At 55.6% G+C, this 14955-nt stretch overlaps 1 protein-coding gene across 1 annotated transcript in view; it reads left to right on the top strand.

The window, feature by feature from the left end:
• The window catches only part of fgf9 (fibroblast growth factor 9), a 36596-nt gene that overhangs the window by 13395 nt on the left and 8246 nt on the right, over positions 1–14955 (top strand). The window contains exon 2 of the mRNA XM_038801307.1: positions 7381–7484. Coding sequence (XP_038657235.1) covers positions 7381–7484 — 104 coding nt within the window. The remainder of the gene's footprint in view (positions 1–7380; positions 7485–14955) is intronic.

The following is a 14955-nucleotide window of genomic DNA, read 5'->3' as shown; positions in this document are numbered from 1 at the left end:
GCCAGCCAGATAGTGTCTCCAATATCGCACAGCTTCGACTATGGCCTGGCCTTCCTTTTCCACCGAGGAATGGCGGATTTCAGAAGCGTGGAGGGTCCGGGAGAAGAAGGCCACGGGTCTGCCCGCTTGGTTCAGGGTGGCCGCCAGAGCTACATCAGACTCGTCTTTCTCGACCTGGACTGGGAGGGACTCGTCGATGGCGCGTATCGTGGCCTTTGCGATATCCGCTTTGATGCGGCTAAAGGCCTGGCGGGCCTCCATCGACAGGGGAAAGGAGGTGGACTGGATGAGGGGGCGGGCTTTGTCGGCGTAGTTGGGGACCCACTGGGCGTAGTATGAGAAGAAGCCCAGGCAGCGTTTGAGGGATTTGGGGGTATTGGGGAGAGGGAGTTCCATCAGGGGGCGCATGCGTTCAGGATCGGGGCCTATCACTCCGTTACGCACTACGTAGCCGAGGATGGCTAGGCGGTCGGTGCTAAACACGCACTTATCCTTATTGTTCGTGAGGTTAAGGAGTTTTGCGGTTTGGAGGAATTTCTGGAGGTTGGTGTCATGGTCCTGCTGGTCGTGGCCGCAGATGGTGACATTATCAAGATACGGGAAGGTAGCCCATAATCCGTACTTGTCGACCATTCGGTCCATCTCCCGTTGGAAGACCGAGACCCCATTTGTGACACCAAATGGAACCCTAAGAAAGTGATAGAGGCGCCCATCAGCCTCGAACGCGGTGCACTTGCGGTCACTCGCGCGGATGGGAAGCTGGTGATAGAAGACTTTGTACTTCGCGATCCTGTTAACCAGGTCGGAAATACGAGGGAGAGGATACGCGTCCAGCTGCGTAAACCTGTTGATGGTCTGACTGTAGTCAATGACCATCCGGTTTTTCTCCCCAGTCTGAACCACCAGCACTTGGGCTCGCCAGGGACTGTTGCTGGCCTCGGTGACTCCTTCCTTAAGGAGCCTCTGGACCTCGGACCCGATGAAGGCCCGGTCCTGGGCGCTGTACCGTCTGCTCCTAGTGGCGACAGGTTTACAATCTGGGGTGAGATTAGCAAACAAGGAAGGGGGGTCCAATTTGAGGGACGAGAGGCTGCAGACAGTAAGGGGGGGAATAGGGCCGCCGAATTTAAAGGTCAAGCTCTGCAGGTTGCACTGGAAATCCAGGCCCAAGAGTGCCGGAGCGCAGAGGCGGGGGAGGATGAGGAGTTGGTAATTTAAAAAAACCCTCCCCTGGACCGTGAGGTCCGCTACGCAGCACCCGGTGATGTGGACGGAGTGCGAACCAGAGGCTAGAGCTATCTTTTGCTTGACCGGGTGAACGGGGAGCGCGCAGCGTCTTACCGTATCGGGGTGGACAAAACTCTCTGTGCTCCCGGAGTCTAGTAGGCAGCTCGTTTTGTGTCCATTGAGAAGGATCTGTGTCGTCGCCGTGGAGAGCGTGCGTGGTCGCGACTGGTCGAGAGTCGCTGCAGAGGGTTGTGGCAGGAGGTCTGGGTCGTCTTCGCTTGTGGAGTAGTCGCTGGTGGGGTCCTCTGTATTGGTCCAAAATGGCGGCACCCGGGACCCGCACGTGGGGTCCGGGACCCAAAATGGTGATGCCCGTGGGTCACTTGTGGTGGCTAGAGGCAGGGGCAAAGGGGTCCGCGGGTCGCTCGTGGTGGCTGGGAGCGGGGGCAAAGGGGTCCGCGGGTCACTCGTGGTGGCTAGAGGCAGGGGCAAAGGGGTCCGCGGGTCGCTCGTGGTGGCTAGAGGCAGGGGCAAAGGGGTCCGCGGGTCGCTCGTGGTGGCTAGAGGCAGGGGCAAAGGGGTCCGCGGGTCGCTCGTGGTGGCTGGGAGCGGGGGCAGAGAGGCCTGTGTTCCGCGCGGGGCCCTGGAGGAGCGCGGGGGGGGGGGGCGATCCGCGGTCGCTGCGCCCAACAGCAGCGACCGACTTTGATTGGCAGGCCACTGAATAGTGACCTTTCTTACCGCAGCTCTTACATACTGCAGAGCGGGCCGGACAGCACGGGCGGGGTTGCTTTGCTAGGCCACAGAAATAACAGCGGGGCCCTGTAAGCTTATCGGGGCGCCCCGCAGCGCAGGCCTGGGGGGGGGGTCGGAGTTGGCGGGGCTGCGTGCCACATTGCCCAAGGGGCTGCCACGCCGCCGGGGGCATATGTACGGGCGTTTTGGTCGGCAACCACCAGGGAGGATGCGAGGGTCCGTGCCTCAGAGAGGCTTAAAGTGTCCGTTTCTAATAGTCGCTGGCGTATTGCAGAAGGTTGCATACCTTCATGTGACTGCCTTCAGGGGCAGCACGGTAACATTGTGGACAGCACAATCGCTTCACAGCTCCAGGGTCCCAGGTTCGATTCCGGCTTGGGTCACTGTCTGTGCGGAGTCTGCACATCCTCCCCCTGTGTCTGTGTGGGTTTCCTCCGGGTGCTCCGGTTTCCTCCCACAGACCAAAGATGTGCAGGTTAGGTGGATTGGCCGTGATAAATTGCCCTTAGTGTCCAAAATTGCCCTTAGTGTTGGGTGGGGTTACTGAGTTATGGGGATAGGGTGGAGGTATTGACCTTGGTAGGGGTAGCGTGCTCTTTCCAAGAGCCGGTGCAGACTTGATGGGCCGAATGGCCTCCTTCTGCACTGTAAATTCTATGTAATTCCCGAATTAACAGTTCAGTATGTTCTGCCGCAGTAATTTGCGGGCAGGTGCAATTTCTCCCCAAGACAACGAGGGCCCAATAAAATTCATCAAGGGACTCACCAGGGAACTGCTGCCTTGTAGCCAGGCGATGCCGTACGTAGACTTGGCGAACAGGCCTGAGAAACTGTCCTTTCAGAAGGTCCATGGCCGCGTCATAGTCTTGTTCATCCTCAATCATCGAGTAGACGGCGGTGCCCACACACGGGTGGAGGATGTGGAGTTTCTGCTCCTTGGAGGGTTGGTTACCTGTGGTGGAGAGGTAGCTGTTGAAACACGCCAGCCAATGTTTAAAAGTTGCTGATGCGTTTGCAGCATGCGGGCTGATGCGGAGGCAGTCTGGTTTGATCCGAAGCTCCATTTCAAAATTCTAGTTGATTAAATTGATGTACCATCAATTGGACTTGAGTCGTGAAGAAGTTGCGAATATCAGGCTTTAATCAACTAGTTGTGAGCCAGGCAGTCGACTTACAGAGAAAGGCCGACTGCCAGGTCCTACGGGTTCTTATACCCCACCTTGTAGGCGGGACTACTTGCCTCTTGGCCAATGGGCGAACAGTCACATGACTAGCCGGAACCAATCAGCAGAGAGGCACATGACCGACCTGAGCCAATGGGCAGCGAGTGCTCTGCACCAATGGCAGATAGGTACCGTAAACCTCCTAGTCATACCGCCACACCCAGAACCCTGTGTTACTGACTGTATCTCTACTGATGTAAATCCAGCTCCCTCACACTGTCACTCAGTAACCCCTCTCCCCCAGCACCCTGTGTTACTGACTGTATCTCTACTGATGTAAATCCAGCTCCCTCACACTGTCACTCAGTAACCCCTCTCTCCCAGCTCCCTCACACTGTCACTCAGTAACCCCTCTCCCCCAGCTCCCTCACACTGTCACTCAGTAACCCCTCCCCCCCAGCTCCCTCACACTGTCACTCAGTAACCCCTCTCCCCCAGCTCCCTCACACTGTCACTCAGTAACGCCTCCCCCCAGCTCCCTCACACTGTCACTCAGTAACCCCTCTCCCCCAGCTCCCTCACACTGTCACTCAGTAACCCCTCTCCCCCAGCTCCCTCACACTGTCACTCAGTAACCCCTCTCCCACAGCACCCTGTGTTACTGACTGTATCTCTACTGATGTTAATCCAGCTCCCTCACACTGTCACTCAGTAACTCCTCTCCCCCAGCTCCCTCACACTGTCACTCAGTAACCCCTCCCCCCCAGCTCCCTCACACTGTCACTCAGTAACCCCTCTCCCCCAGCTCCCTCACACTGTAACTCAGTAACCCCTCTCTCCCAGCTCCCTCACACTGTCACTCAGTAACCCCTCTCCCCCAGCACCCTGTGTTACTGACTGTATCCCTACTGATGTTAATCCAGCTCCCTCACACTGTCACTCAGTAACCCCTCTCCCCCAGCTCCCTCACACTGTCACTCAGTGACCCCTCTCCCCCAGCTCCCTCACTGTCACTCAGTAACCCCTCTCCCCCAGCTCCCTCACACTGTCACTCAGTAACCCCTCTCCCCCAGCACCCTGTGTTACTGACTGTATCTCTACTGATGTTAATCCAGCTCCCTCACACTGTCACTCAGTAACCCCTCTCCCCCAGCACCCTGTGTTACTGACTGTATCCCTACTGATGTTAATCCAGCTCCCTCACACTGTCACTCAGTAACCCCTCTCCCCCAGCTCCCTCACACTGTCACTCAGTGACCCCTCTCCCCCAGCACCCTGTGTTACTGACTGTATCTCTGCTGATGTTAATCCAGCTCCCTCACACTGTCACTCAGTAACCCCTCTCCCCCAGCTCCCTCACACTGTCACTCAGTGACCCCTCTCCCCCAGCTCCCTCACTGTCACTCAGTAACCCCTCTCCCCCAGCTCCCTCACACTGTCACTCAGTAACCCCTCTCCCCCAGCACCCTGTGTTACTGACTGTATCTCTACTGATGTTAATCCAGCTCCCTCACACTGTCACTCAGTAACCCCTCTCCCCCAGCACCCTGTGTTACTGACTGTATCCCTACTGATGTTAATCCAGCTCCCTCACACTGTCACTCAGTAACCCCTCTCTCCCAGCTCCCTCACACTGACACTCAGTAACCCCTCTCCCCCAGCTCCCTCACACTGTCACTCAGTAACCCCTCTCTCCCAGCTCCCTCACACTGTCACTCAGTAACCCCTCTCCCCCAGCTCCCTCACACTGTAACTCAGTAACCCCTCTCTCCCAGCTCCCTCACACTGTCACTCAGTAACCCCTCTCCCCCAGCACCCTGTGTTACTGACTGTATCCCTACTGTTGTTAATCCAGCTCCCTCACACTGTCACTCAGTAACCCCTCTCCCCCAGCTCCCTCACACTGTCACTCAGTGACCCCTCTCCCCCAGCACCCTGTGTTACTGACTGTATCTCTGCTGATGTTAATCCAGCTCCCTCACACTCACTCAGTAACCCCTCTCCCCCAGCACCCTGTGTTACTGACTGTATCTCTACTGATGTTAATCCAGCTCCCTCACACTGTCACTCAGTAACCCCTCTCCCCCAGCTCCCTCACACTGTCACTCAGTGACCCCTCTCCCCCAGCTCCTTCACTGTCACTCAGTAACCCCTCTCCCCCAGCTCCCTCACACTGTCACTCAGTAACCCCTCTCCCCCAGCACCCTGTGTTACTGACTGTATCTCTACTGATGTTAATCCAGCTCCCTCACACTGTCACTCAGTAACCCCTCTCCCCCAGCACCCTGTGTTACTGACTGTGTCTGTACTGATGTTTATCCAGCTCCCTCATACTGTCACTCAGTAACCCCTCTCCCCCAGCACCCTGTGTTACTGACTGTATCCCTACTGATGTTAATCCAGCTCCCTCACACTGTCACTCAGTAACCCCTCTCCCCCAGCTCCCTCACACTGTCACTCAGTAACCCCTCTCCCCCAGCACCCTGTGTTACTGACTGTATCCCTACTGATGTTAATCCAGCTCCCTCACACTGTCACTCAGTAACCCCTCTCCCCCAGCTCCCTCACACTGTCACTCAGTGACCCCTCTCCCCCAGCTCCCTCACTGTCACTCAGTAACCCCTCTCCCCCAGCACCCTGTGTTACTGACTGTATCCCTACTGATGTTAATCCAGCTCCCTCACACTGTCACTCAGTAACCCCTCTTCCCCAGCACCCTCACACTGCCACTCAGTAACCCCTCTCCCCCAGCACCCTGTGTTACTGACTGTATCTGTATTGATGTTAATCCAGCTCCCCAACACTGTCACTCAGTAACCCCTCTCCCCCAGCTCCCTCACACTGTCACTCAGTAACCCCTCTCCCTCAGCACCCTGTGTTACTGACTGTATCTCTACTGATGTTAATCCAGCTCCCTCACACTCACTCAGTAACCCCTCTCCCCCCAGCACCCTGTGTTACTGACTGTATCCCTACTGATGTTAATCCAGCTCCCTCACACTGTCACTCAGTAACCCCTCTCCCCCAGCACCCTGTGTTACTGACTGTATCCCTACTGATGTTAATCCAGCTCCCTCACACTGTCACTCAGTAACCCCTCTCCCCCAGCACCCTGTGTTACTGACTGTTTCCCTACTGATGTTAATCCAGCTCCCTCACACTGTCACTCAGTAACCCCTCTGCCCCAGCTCCCTGTGTTACTGACTGTATCTCTACTGATGTTAATCCAGCTCCCTCACACTGTCACTCAGTAACCCCTCTCCCCCAGCACCCTGTGTTACTGACTGTATCTCAGCTGATGTTAATCCAGCTCCCTCACACTGTCACTCAGTAACCTCTCTCCCCCAGCACCCTGTGTTACTGGCCGTATCTCTACTGATGTTAATCCAGCTCCCTCACACTGTCACTCAGTAACCCCTCTCCCCCAGCACCCTGTGTTACTGACTGTATCTCTACTGATGTTAATCCAGCTCCCTCACACTGTCACTCAGTAACCCCTCTCCCCCAGCACCCTGTGTTACTGACTGTATCTCTACTGATGTTAATCCAGCTCTCTCACACTGTCACTCTGTAACCCCTCTCTCCCAGCTCCCTCACACTGTCACTCAGTAACCCCTCTCCCCCAGCACCCTGTGTTACTGACTGTATCTCTACTGATGTTAATCCAGCTCACTCACACTGTCACTCTGTAACCCCTCTCTCCCAGCTCCATCACACTGTCACTCAGTAACCCCTCTCCCCCAGCACCCTGTGTTCCTCACTGTATCTCTACTGATGTTAATCCAGCTCCCTCACACTGTCACTCAGTAACCCCTCTCTCCCAGCTCCCTCACACTGTCACTCAGTAACCCCTCTCCCCCAGCACCCTGTGTTACTTACTGTATCTCTACTGATGTTAATCCAGCTCCCTCACACTGTCACTCAGTAACCCCTCTCACCCAGCACCCTGTGTTACTGACTGTATCTCTACTAATGTTAATCCAGCTCTCTCACACTGTCACTCAGTAACCCCTCTCCCCCAGCACCCTGTGTTACTGACTGTATCTCTACTGATGTTAATCCAGCTCCCTCACACTGTCACTCAGTAACCCCTCTCCCCCAGCACCATGTGTTACAGACTGTATCTCTACTGATGTTAATCCAGCTCCCTCACACTGTCACTCAGTAACCCCTCTCCCCCAGCACCCTGTGTTGATCCAGCTCCCTCATTTGATTGCATTTGTCTATCTGGCAGGTATTATGCAGCTATTATCAGTGAAGATTGGGATTGTTGCCATTCGAGCTGTCGTCACTCGACACTTTCTCGCAATAACCAGCAAAGGAATCTTGTACGGGTCGGTAAGTATCACAGTGTAAAACCCCTCTCCCCCCACCTTCCGTCTTGTCTGGGTGGACTGCTTCCGCATGTAATAAAATCCCATCTTCAAATGCAGCTTCTTGACCAAAGTAGCGAGTGGTTCCAGAGTCCTCTCACACGCCATTGGGTCACATACTGGCAGGGATACAGTTCCTGAAGGTGCTGACTCTCACTGGGAGACAGTTCCTGAAGGTGCTGACTCTCACTGGGATACAGTTCCTGAAGGTGCTGACTCTCACTGGGACACAGTTCCTGAAGGTGCTCATTCTCACTGGGACACAGATCCTGAAGGTGCTGGCTCTCACTGGGACACAGTTCCTGAAGGTACTGACTCTCACTGGGACACAGTTCCTGAAGGTGCTGACTCTCACTGGGATACAGTTCCTGAAGGTGCTGACTCTCACTGGGACACAGTTCCTGAAGGTGCTGACTCTCACTGGGACACAGTTCCTGAAGGTGCTGACTCTCACTGGGATACAGTTGATGAAGGTGCTGACTCTCACTGGGACACAGTTCCTGAAGGTGCTGACTCTCACTGGGGGTCAGTTCCTGAAGGTGCTGACTCTCACTGGGACACAGTTCCTGAAGGTGCTGACTCTCACTGGGGGACAGTTCCTGAAGGTGCTGACTCTCACTGGGATACAGTTCCTGAAGGTGCTGACTCTCACTGGGACACAGTTCCTGAAGGTGCTGACTCTCACTGGGACACAGTTCCTGAAGGTGCTGACTCTCACTGGGATACAGTTCCTGAAGGTGCTGACTCTCACTGGGACACAGTTCCTGAAGGTGCTGACTCTCACTGGGACACAGTTCCTGAAGGTGCTGACTCTCACTGGGATACAGTTGATGAAGGTGCTGACTCTCACTGGGACACAGTTCCTGAAGGTGCTGACTCTCACTGGGACACAGTTCCTGAAGGTGCTGACTCTCACTGGGGGACAGTTCCTGAAGGTGCTGACTCTCACTGGGACACAGTTCCTGAAGGTGCTGACTCTCACTGGGGGTCAGTTCCTGAAGGTGCTGACTCTCACTGGGACACAGTTCCTGAAGGTGCTGACTCTCACTGGGGGACAGTTCCTGAAGGTGCTGACTCTCACTGGGATACAGTTCCTGAAGGTGCTGACTCTCACTGGGACACAGTTCCTGAAGGTGCTGACTCTCACTGGGGGACAGTTCCTGAAGGTGCTGACTCTCACTGGGATACAGTTCCTGAAGGTGCTGACTCTCACTGGGACACAGTTCCTGAAGGTGCTGACTCTCACTGGGCGACAGTTCCTGAAGGTGCTGACTCTCACTGGGATACAGTTCCTGAAGGTGCTGACTCTCACTGGGACACAGTTCCTGAAGGTGCTGACTCTCACTGGGACACAGTTCCTGAAGGTCCTGACTCTCACTGGGATACAGTTCCTGAAGTTGCTGACTCTCACTGGGACACAGTTCCTGAAGGTGCTGACTCGCACTTGGATACAGTTCCTGAAGGTGCTGACTCTCACTGGGGGACAGTTCCTGAAGGTGCTCACTCTCACTGGGACTCAGTTCCTGAAGGTGCTGACTCTCACTGGGGGACAGTTCCTGAAGGTGCTGACTCTCACTGGGATACAGTTCCTGAAGGTGCTGACTCTCACTGGGACACAGTTCCTGAAGGTGCTGACTCTCACTGGGGGACAGTTCCTGAAGGTGCTGACTCTCACTGAGCGACAGTTCCTGAAGGTGCTGACTCTCACTGGGATACAGTTCCTGAAGGTGCTGACTCTCACTGGGGGACAGTTCCTGAAGGTGCTGACTCTCACTGGGACACAGTTCCTGAAGGTGCTGACTCTCACTGGGACACAGTTCCTGAAGGTGCTGACTCTCACTGGGACACAGTTCCTGAAGGTCCTGACTCTCACTGGGATACAGTTCCTGAAGGTGCTGACTCTCACTGGGACACAGTTGCTGAAGGTGCTGACTCGCACTTGGATACAGTTCCTGAAGGTGCTGACTCTCACTGGGACACAGTTCCTGAAGGTGCTGACTCTCACTGGGATACAGTTCCTGAAGGTGCTGACTCTCAGTGGGACACAGTTCCTGAAGGTGCTGACTCTCACTGGGACACAGTTCCTGAAGGTGCTGACTCTCACTAGGAAACAGTTCCTGAAGGTGCTGACTCTCACTAGGAAACAGTTCCTGAAGGTGCTGACTCTCACTGGGACACAGTTCCTGAAGGTGCTGACTCTCACTGGGATACAGTTCCTGATGGTGCTGACTCTCACTGGGACACCGTTCCTGAAGGTGCTGACTCTCACTGGGATACAGTTCCTCAAGGTGCTGACTCTCACTGGGACACAGTTCCTGAGGGTGCTGACTCTCACTGGGATACAGTTCCTGAAGGTGCTGACTCTCACTCGGGGACAGTTCCTGAAGGTGCTGACTCTCACTGGGACACAGTTCCTGAAGGTGCTGACTCTCACTTGGACACAGTTCCTGAAGGTGCTGACTCTCACTCAGGGACAAGCAAAGTAGAAGCAGCAATAGGATATTTTGTCCCTCAAACCTTCTCCATTATTCAGTAAGATCATGGCTGTGATCCACCTCAATCACCTTTGATCCAACAAGAATCTATCTGCCTCCATCTTAAACTCATTCAGTGACATCGCCTCCACTGCGTTCTCAGGCACAGAGTTCCAACGTCTCACACCCCTCAGAGAAGATTCCCCTCATCTCTGTCTGAAAAGGGAGGCTCCCAAGTTTCAAACTGTGTCCTCTAGTTCTGGACTCAGCCACGAGAGGAAACGTCCTTTCCACCTCCACCTTGCCAGGATCTGATATCCTTCAATCAACCCACCCTCACTCTTCTCAACTCCAGTGGATACAGTCCCGGTCTGTCCAACCTTTCCTCATTAGACAACAACAGAACTAGAGATCTAGGTGTACAGGTCCACAGGTCACTGAAAGGGGCAACACAGGTGGAGAAGGTAGTCAAGAAGGCATACGGCATTGAGTATAAAAATTGGAAAGTCATGTTGAACTGTATAGAACGTTAGTTAGGCCACACTTGGAGTATCGTGTTCAATTCTGGTCGCCACACTACCAGAAGGATGTGGAGGCTTCAGAGAGGGTGCAGAAGAGATTTACCAGGACGTTGCCTGGTATGGAGGGCATTAGCTATGAGGAGCAGTTGAATAAACTCGGTTTGTTCTCACTGGAACGACGGAGGTTGAAGGGTGACCTGATAGAGGTCTACAAAATTAGGAGGGGCATAGACAGAGTGGATAGTCAGAGACTTTTTCCCAGGATTGAGGGGTCAATTACTAGGGGGCATAGGTTTAATTGGATTGGATTGGATTTGTTTATTGTCACGTGTACCGAGGTACAGTGAAAAGTATTTTTCTGCGAGCAGCTCAACAGATCATTCAGTACATGGGCAGAAAAGGGAATTAAACAAAATTCAAGAAAATACATAATAGGGCAACACAAGATAGACAATGTAACTGCATAAGCATTGGCATCGGATGAAGCATACAGGGTGTAGTGTTAATGGGGTCAGTCAATAAGAGGGTCATTTAGGAGTCTGGTGACAGTGGGGAAGAAGCTGTTTTTGAGTCTGTTCGTCCGTGTTCTCAGACTTCTGTATCTCCTGCCCGATGGAAGAAGTTGGAAAAGTGAGTCAGCCGGGTGGGAGGGATCCTTGATTAAGGTGCGAGGGGCAAGGTTTAGAGTAGATGTACAAGGCAAGTTTTTTTTACACAGAGGGTAGTGGGTGCCTGGAACTCGCTGCCGGAGGAGGTGGTGGAAGCAGGGACGATAGTGACATTTAAGGGGCATCTTGACAAATACATGAATAGGATGGGAATAGAGGGATACGGACCCAGGAAGTGTAGAAGATTGTAGTTTAGTCGGCCAGCATGGTCGGCACGGGCTTGGAGGGCCGAAGGGCCTGTTCCTGTGCTGTACTTTTCTTTGTTCCTTGTTCTTTATAATGGCTGATCAGACACCTTAATACAGTGTTCTTCAAACTTCACGACCCACGCCGGCCGACCTTCGCGACCCACGCCGGCCGACCTTCGCGACCCACGCCGGCCGACCTTCGCGACCCACGCCGGCCGACCTTCGCGACCCACGCCGGCCGACCTTCGCGACCCCCGCCGGCCGACCTTCGCGACCCCCGCCGGCCGACCTTTGCGACCCCCGCCGGCCGACCTTCGCGACCCACGCCGGCCGACCTTCGCGACCCCCGCCGGCCGACCTTTGCGACCCCCGCCGGCCGACCTTCGCGACCCACGCCGGCCGACCTTCGTGACCCGCGCCGGCCGACCTTCGCGACCCACGCCGGCCGACATTCGCGACCCACCCCGGCCGAACTTCGCGACCCGCGCCGGCCGACCTTCGCGACCCACGCTGGCCGACCTTCGCGACCCGCGCCGGCCGACCTTCGCGACCCGCGCCGGCCGACATTCGCGACCCACCCCGGCCGAACTTCCCGACCCGCGCCGGCCGACTCTCGCGACCCGCGCCGGCCGACTCTCGCGACCCACGCCGGCCGACTCTCGCGACCCGCGCCGGCCGACCTTCGCGACCCATGCCGGCCGACTCTCGCGACCCACGCCGGCCGACTCTCGCGACCCGCGCCGGCCGATCTTCGCGACCCGCCATTTTCTCTGACCTTGTTTGCTGCTGACAAAAATGGAGGAAATGGTTTTGGGTCCCTTTGGCCCTCATACTCGCTCCTCCAATGGAACCTGTTGGATGAAGGTGAAGCCTTCCTGTGTCGGAAAGTATGGAGCCTCCATCTGCCAAAGTTCTGCATTTTTTTCCTGTAAAGTTTTATCAAATAAACCCACCCCCCAAACTTGTAAAAAAAATAAATAAAATGAATAATAATGAAATAAATGCAGTTTGCATATTATTAGTGGGCCTGACCCGGTATTCCCCAGGGCCTCCGTTACTGTCCACCTCCACTGTGGGGAGTTGGTAGCCTGTTAGACCTGGTTGGGTACAGGAGTACGCACCAAGCTAACATGAATAGGACCAGCAATGGCGGCCTTCTTGCTGGTCGCTGCAGCTCTGGGGGATACCCTGTGGCTGTCGGAGCTGGAGCTGCTCGAGGAGGAGGTGGTAGTGGCTGTCGGAGCTGGAGCTGCTCGAGGAGGAGGTGGTAGTGGCTGTACGAGCTGGAGCTGCTCGAGGAGGAGGTGGTAGTGGCTGTCGGAGCTGGAGCTGCTCCAGGAGGAGGAGGTGGTAGTGACTGTCGGAGCTGGAGCTGCTCGAGGAGGAGGTGGTAGTGGCTGTCGGAGCTGGAGCTGCTCGAGGAGGAGGTGGTAGTGGCTGTCGGAGCTGGAGCTGCTCCAGGAGGAGGTGGTAGTGGCTGTACGAGCTGGAGCTGCTCGAGGAGGAGGAGGTAGTGGCTGTACGAGCTGGAGCTGCTCGAGGAGGAGGAGGTAGTGGCTGTCGGAGCTGGAGCTGCTCCAGGAGGAGGAGGTGGTAGTGACTGTCGGAGCTGGAGCTGCTCGAGGAGGAGGTGGTAGTGGCTGTCGGAGCTGGAGCTGCTCCAGGAGGAGGTGGTAGTGGCTGTACGAGCTGGAGCTGCTCGAGGAGGAGGTAGTGGCTGTACGAGCTGGAGCTGCTCGAGGAGGAGGAGGTAGTGGCTGTACGAGCTGGAGCTGCTCGAGGAGGAGGAGGTAGCTGCAGCAGTGGAGCGGGCCCGAGAGGGACAGGAGGCAGCCGGCGATGATGAAGAGCGAACCGTCCAACAGGCCGAGGAGGAGGAGACGCCGCATGAGGTCCTGTGTGTACCAGCAGCACCTGTCACTTGGGGACCTGCCGGACAGGGGGTCCTGCAGACTCCGGCTGAGCAGGGGAACAGGGCAAATATCTGCCAGCTGAAGGCGCCGCAGGGTATGGAGGAAGGACCCGCTCCTGGTGGCCATCGAGGTGACAGTCACCCTGACCTATTACGCCGAATGGGGACCTGTCTCGGATCTCACAGACCTCGGTGCACAGGTGTACCGCAACGTCACAGTGGCCCTGTACGCCCAATCATACAACATAGAAGAGTGCAAAAGGAGGCCATTCGGCCCATCGAGTCTGCACCGACCCACTTAAGCCCTCACTTCCACCCTATCGCTAAACTGTGCCGCTTATCCGTGCCAACATCACGGGTGTGTAATTTTCTGTCCTTATGGCCACAATGCTACATGGAGGTGGGACATCAGGAGTGAGGCTGTGACTCCCAGCCTGTGACCTGGGCCCCTTTGGCATCAATCTTCTGGGGAGATTGGGCCTGGATATTCGGGTGTCCCAGGTGGTGTGGTGCTGCCTTGTTCTGCCCGCTGACCATGTCCGGTGGGGGGGGGGAGCGGCTGCGGGTCTGTGGAATGAAGGGTACAGTTCTGCCTCCTCACCCTGGCAGCCCTGAGGAGGTTATGCAGCTTTTTCCATTACTGACCGATCCGGGCGGCTTTGCCCACGGCGCTGACCACCTCTCCCACCGCGTGCAGGCCCGGTGAACAGCAGCGACTGGCAACCTCCATCCCACCACAGATTGCAGCCTCTCCACAATGCGGCCAAGCAGGGTCTCCCCTTCCGGGACCGTGAAACTTGGTACTGGGGGGGAGTGCAGTGTGTGGGGGGTGGGGGGAGGGGGGAGTGCAGGGTGTGCGGGGGGGGGGAGTGCAGTGTGTGGGGGGGGGGGAGTGTAGTGTGTGCGGGGGGAGTGTAGTGTGTGCGGGGGGAGTGTACATAGAACATAGAACGATACAGCGCAGTACAGGCCCTTCGGCCCTCGATGTTGCACCGACATGGAAAAAAAACTAAAGGCCATCTAACCTACACTATGCCCTTATCATCCATATGCTTATCCAATAAACTTTTAAATGCCCTCAATGTTGGCGAGTTCACTACTGTTGCAGGTAGGGCATTCCACGGCCTCACCACTCTTTGCGTAAAAAACCCACCTCTGACCTCTGTCCTATATCTATTACCCCTCAATCTAAGGCTACGTCCCCTCGTGCTAGCCACCTCCATCCTCGGGAGAAGGCTCTCGCTGTCCACCCTATCTAACCCTCTGATCATTTTGTATGCCTCTATTAAGTCACCTCTTAACCCTCTTCTCTCTAACGAAAACAACCTCAAGTCCATCAGCCTTTCCTCATAAGATTTTCCCTCCATACCAGGCAACATCCTGGTAAATCTCCTCTGCACCCGTTCCAAAGCTTCCACGTCCTTCCTATAATGAGGCGACCAGAACTGTACGCAATACTCCAAATGCGGCCGTACTAGAGTTTTGTACAACTGCAACATGACCTCATGGCTCCGGAACTCAATCCCTCTACCAATAAAGGCCAACACACCATAGGCCTTCTTCACAACCCTATCAACCTGGGTGGCAACTTTCAGGGATCTATGTACATGGACACCGAGATCCCTGTGTGTGTGCGGGGGTAGTGTAGTGTGTGCTGGGGGAGTGTAGTGTGT

This window comes from Scyliorhinus canicula, chromosome 7, assembly GCF_902713615.1.
Source record: "Scyliorhinus canicula chromosome 7, sScyCan1.1, whole genome shotgun sequence".
Lineage (NCBI taxonomy): Eukaryota > Metazoa > Chordata > Chondrichthyes > Carcharhiniformes > Scyliorhinidae > Scyliorhinus > Scyliorhinus canicula.
Note: the sequence above shows the minus strand (reverse complement) of the source record. Positions and strands in the feature narration are given on the sequence as shown.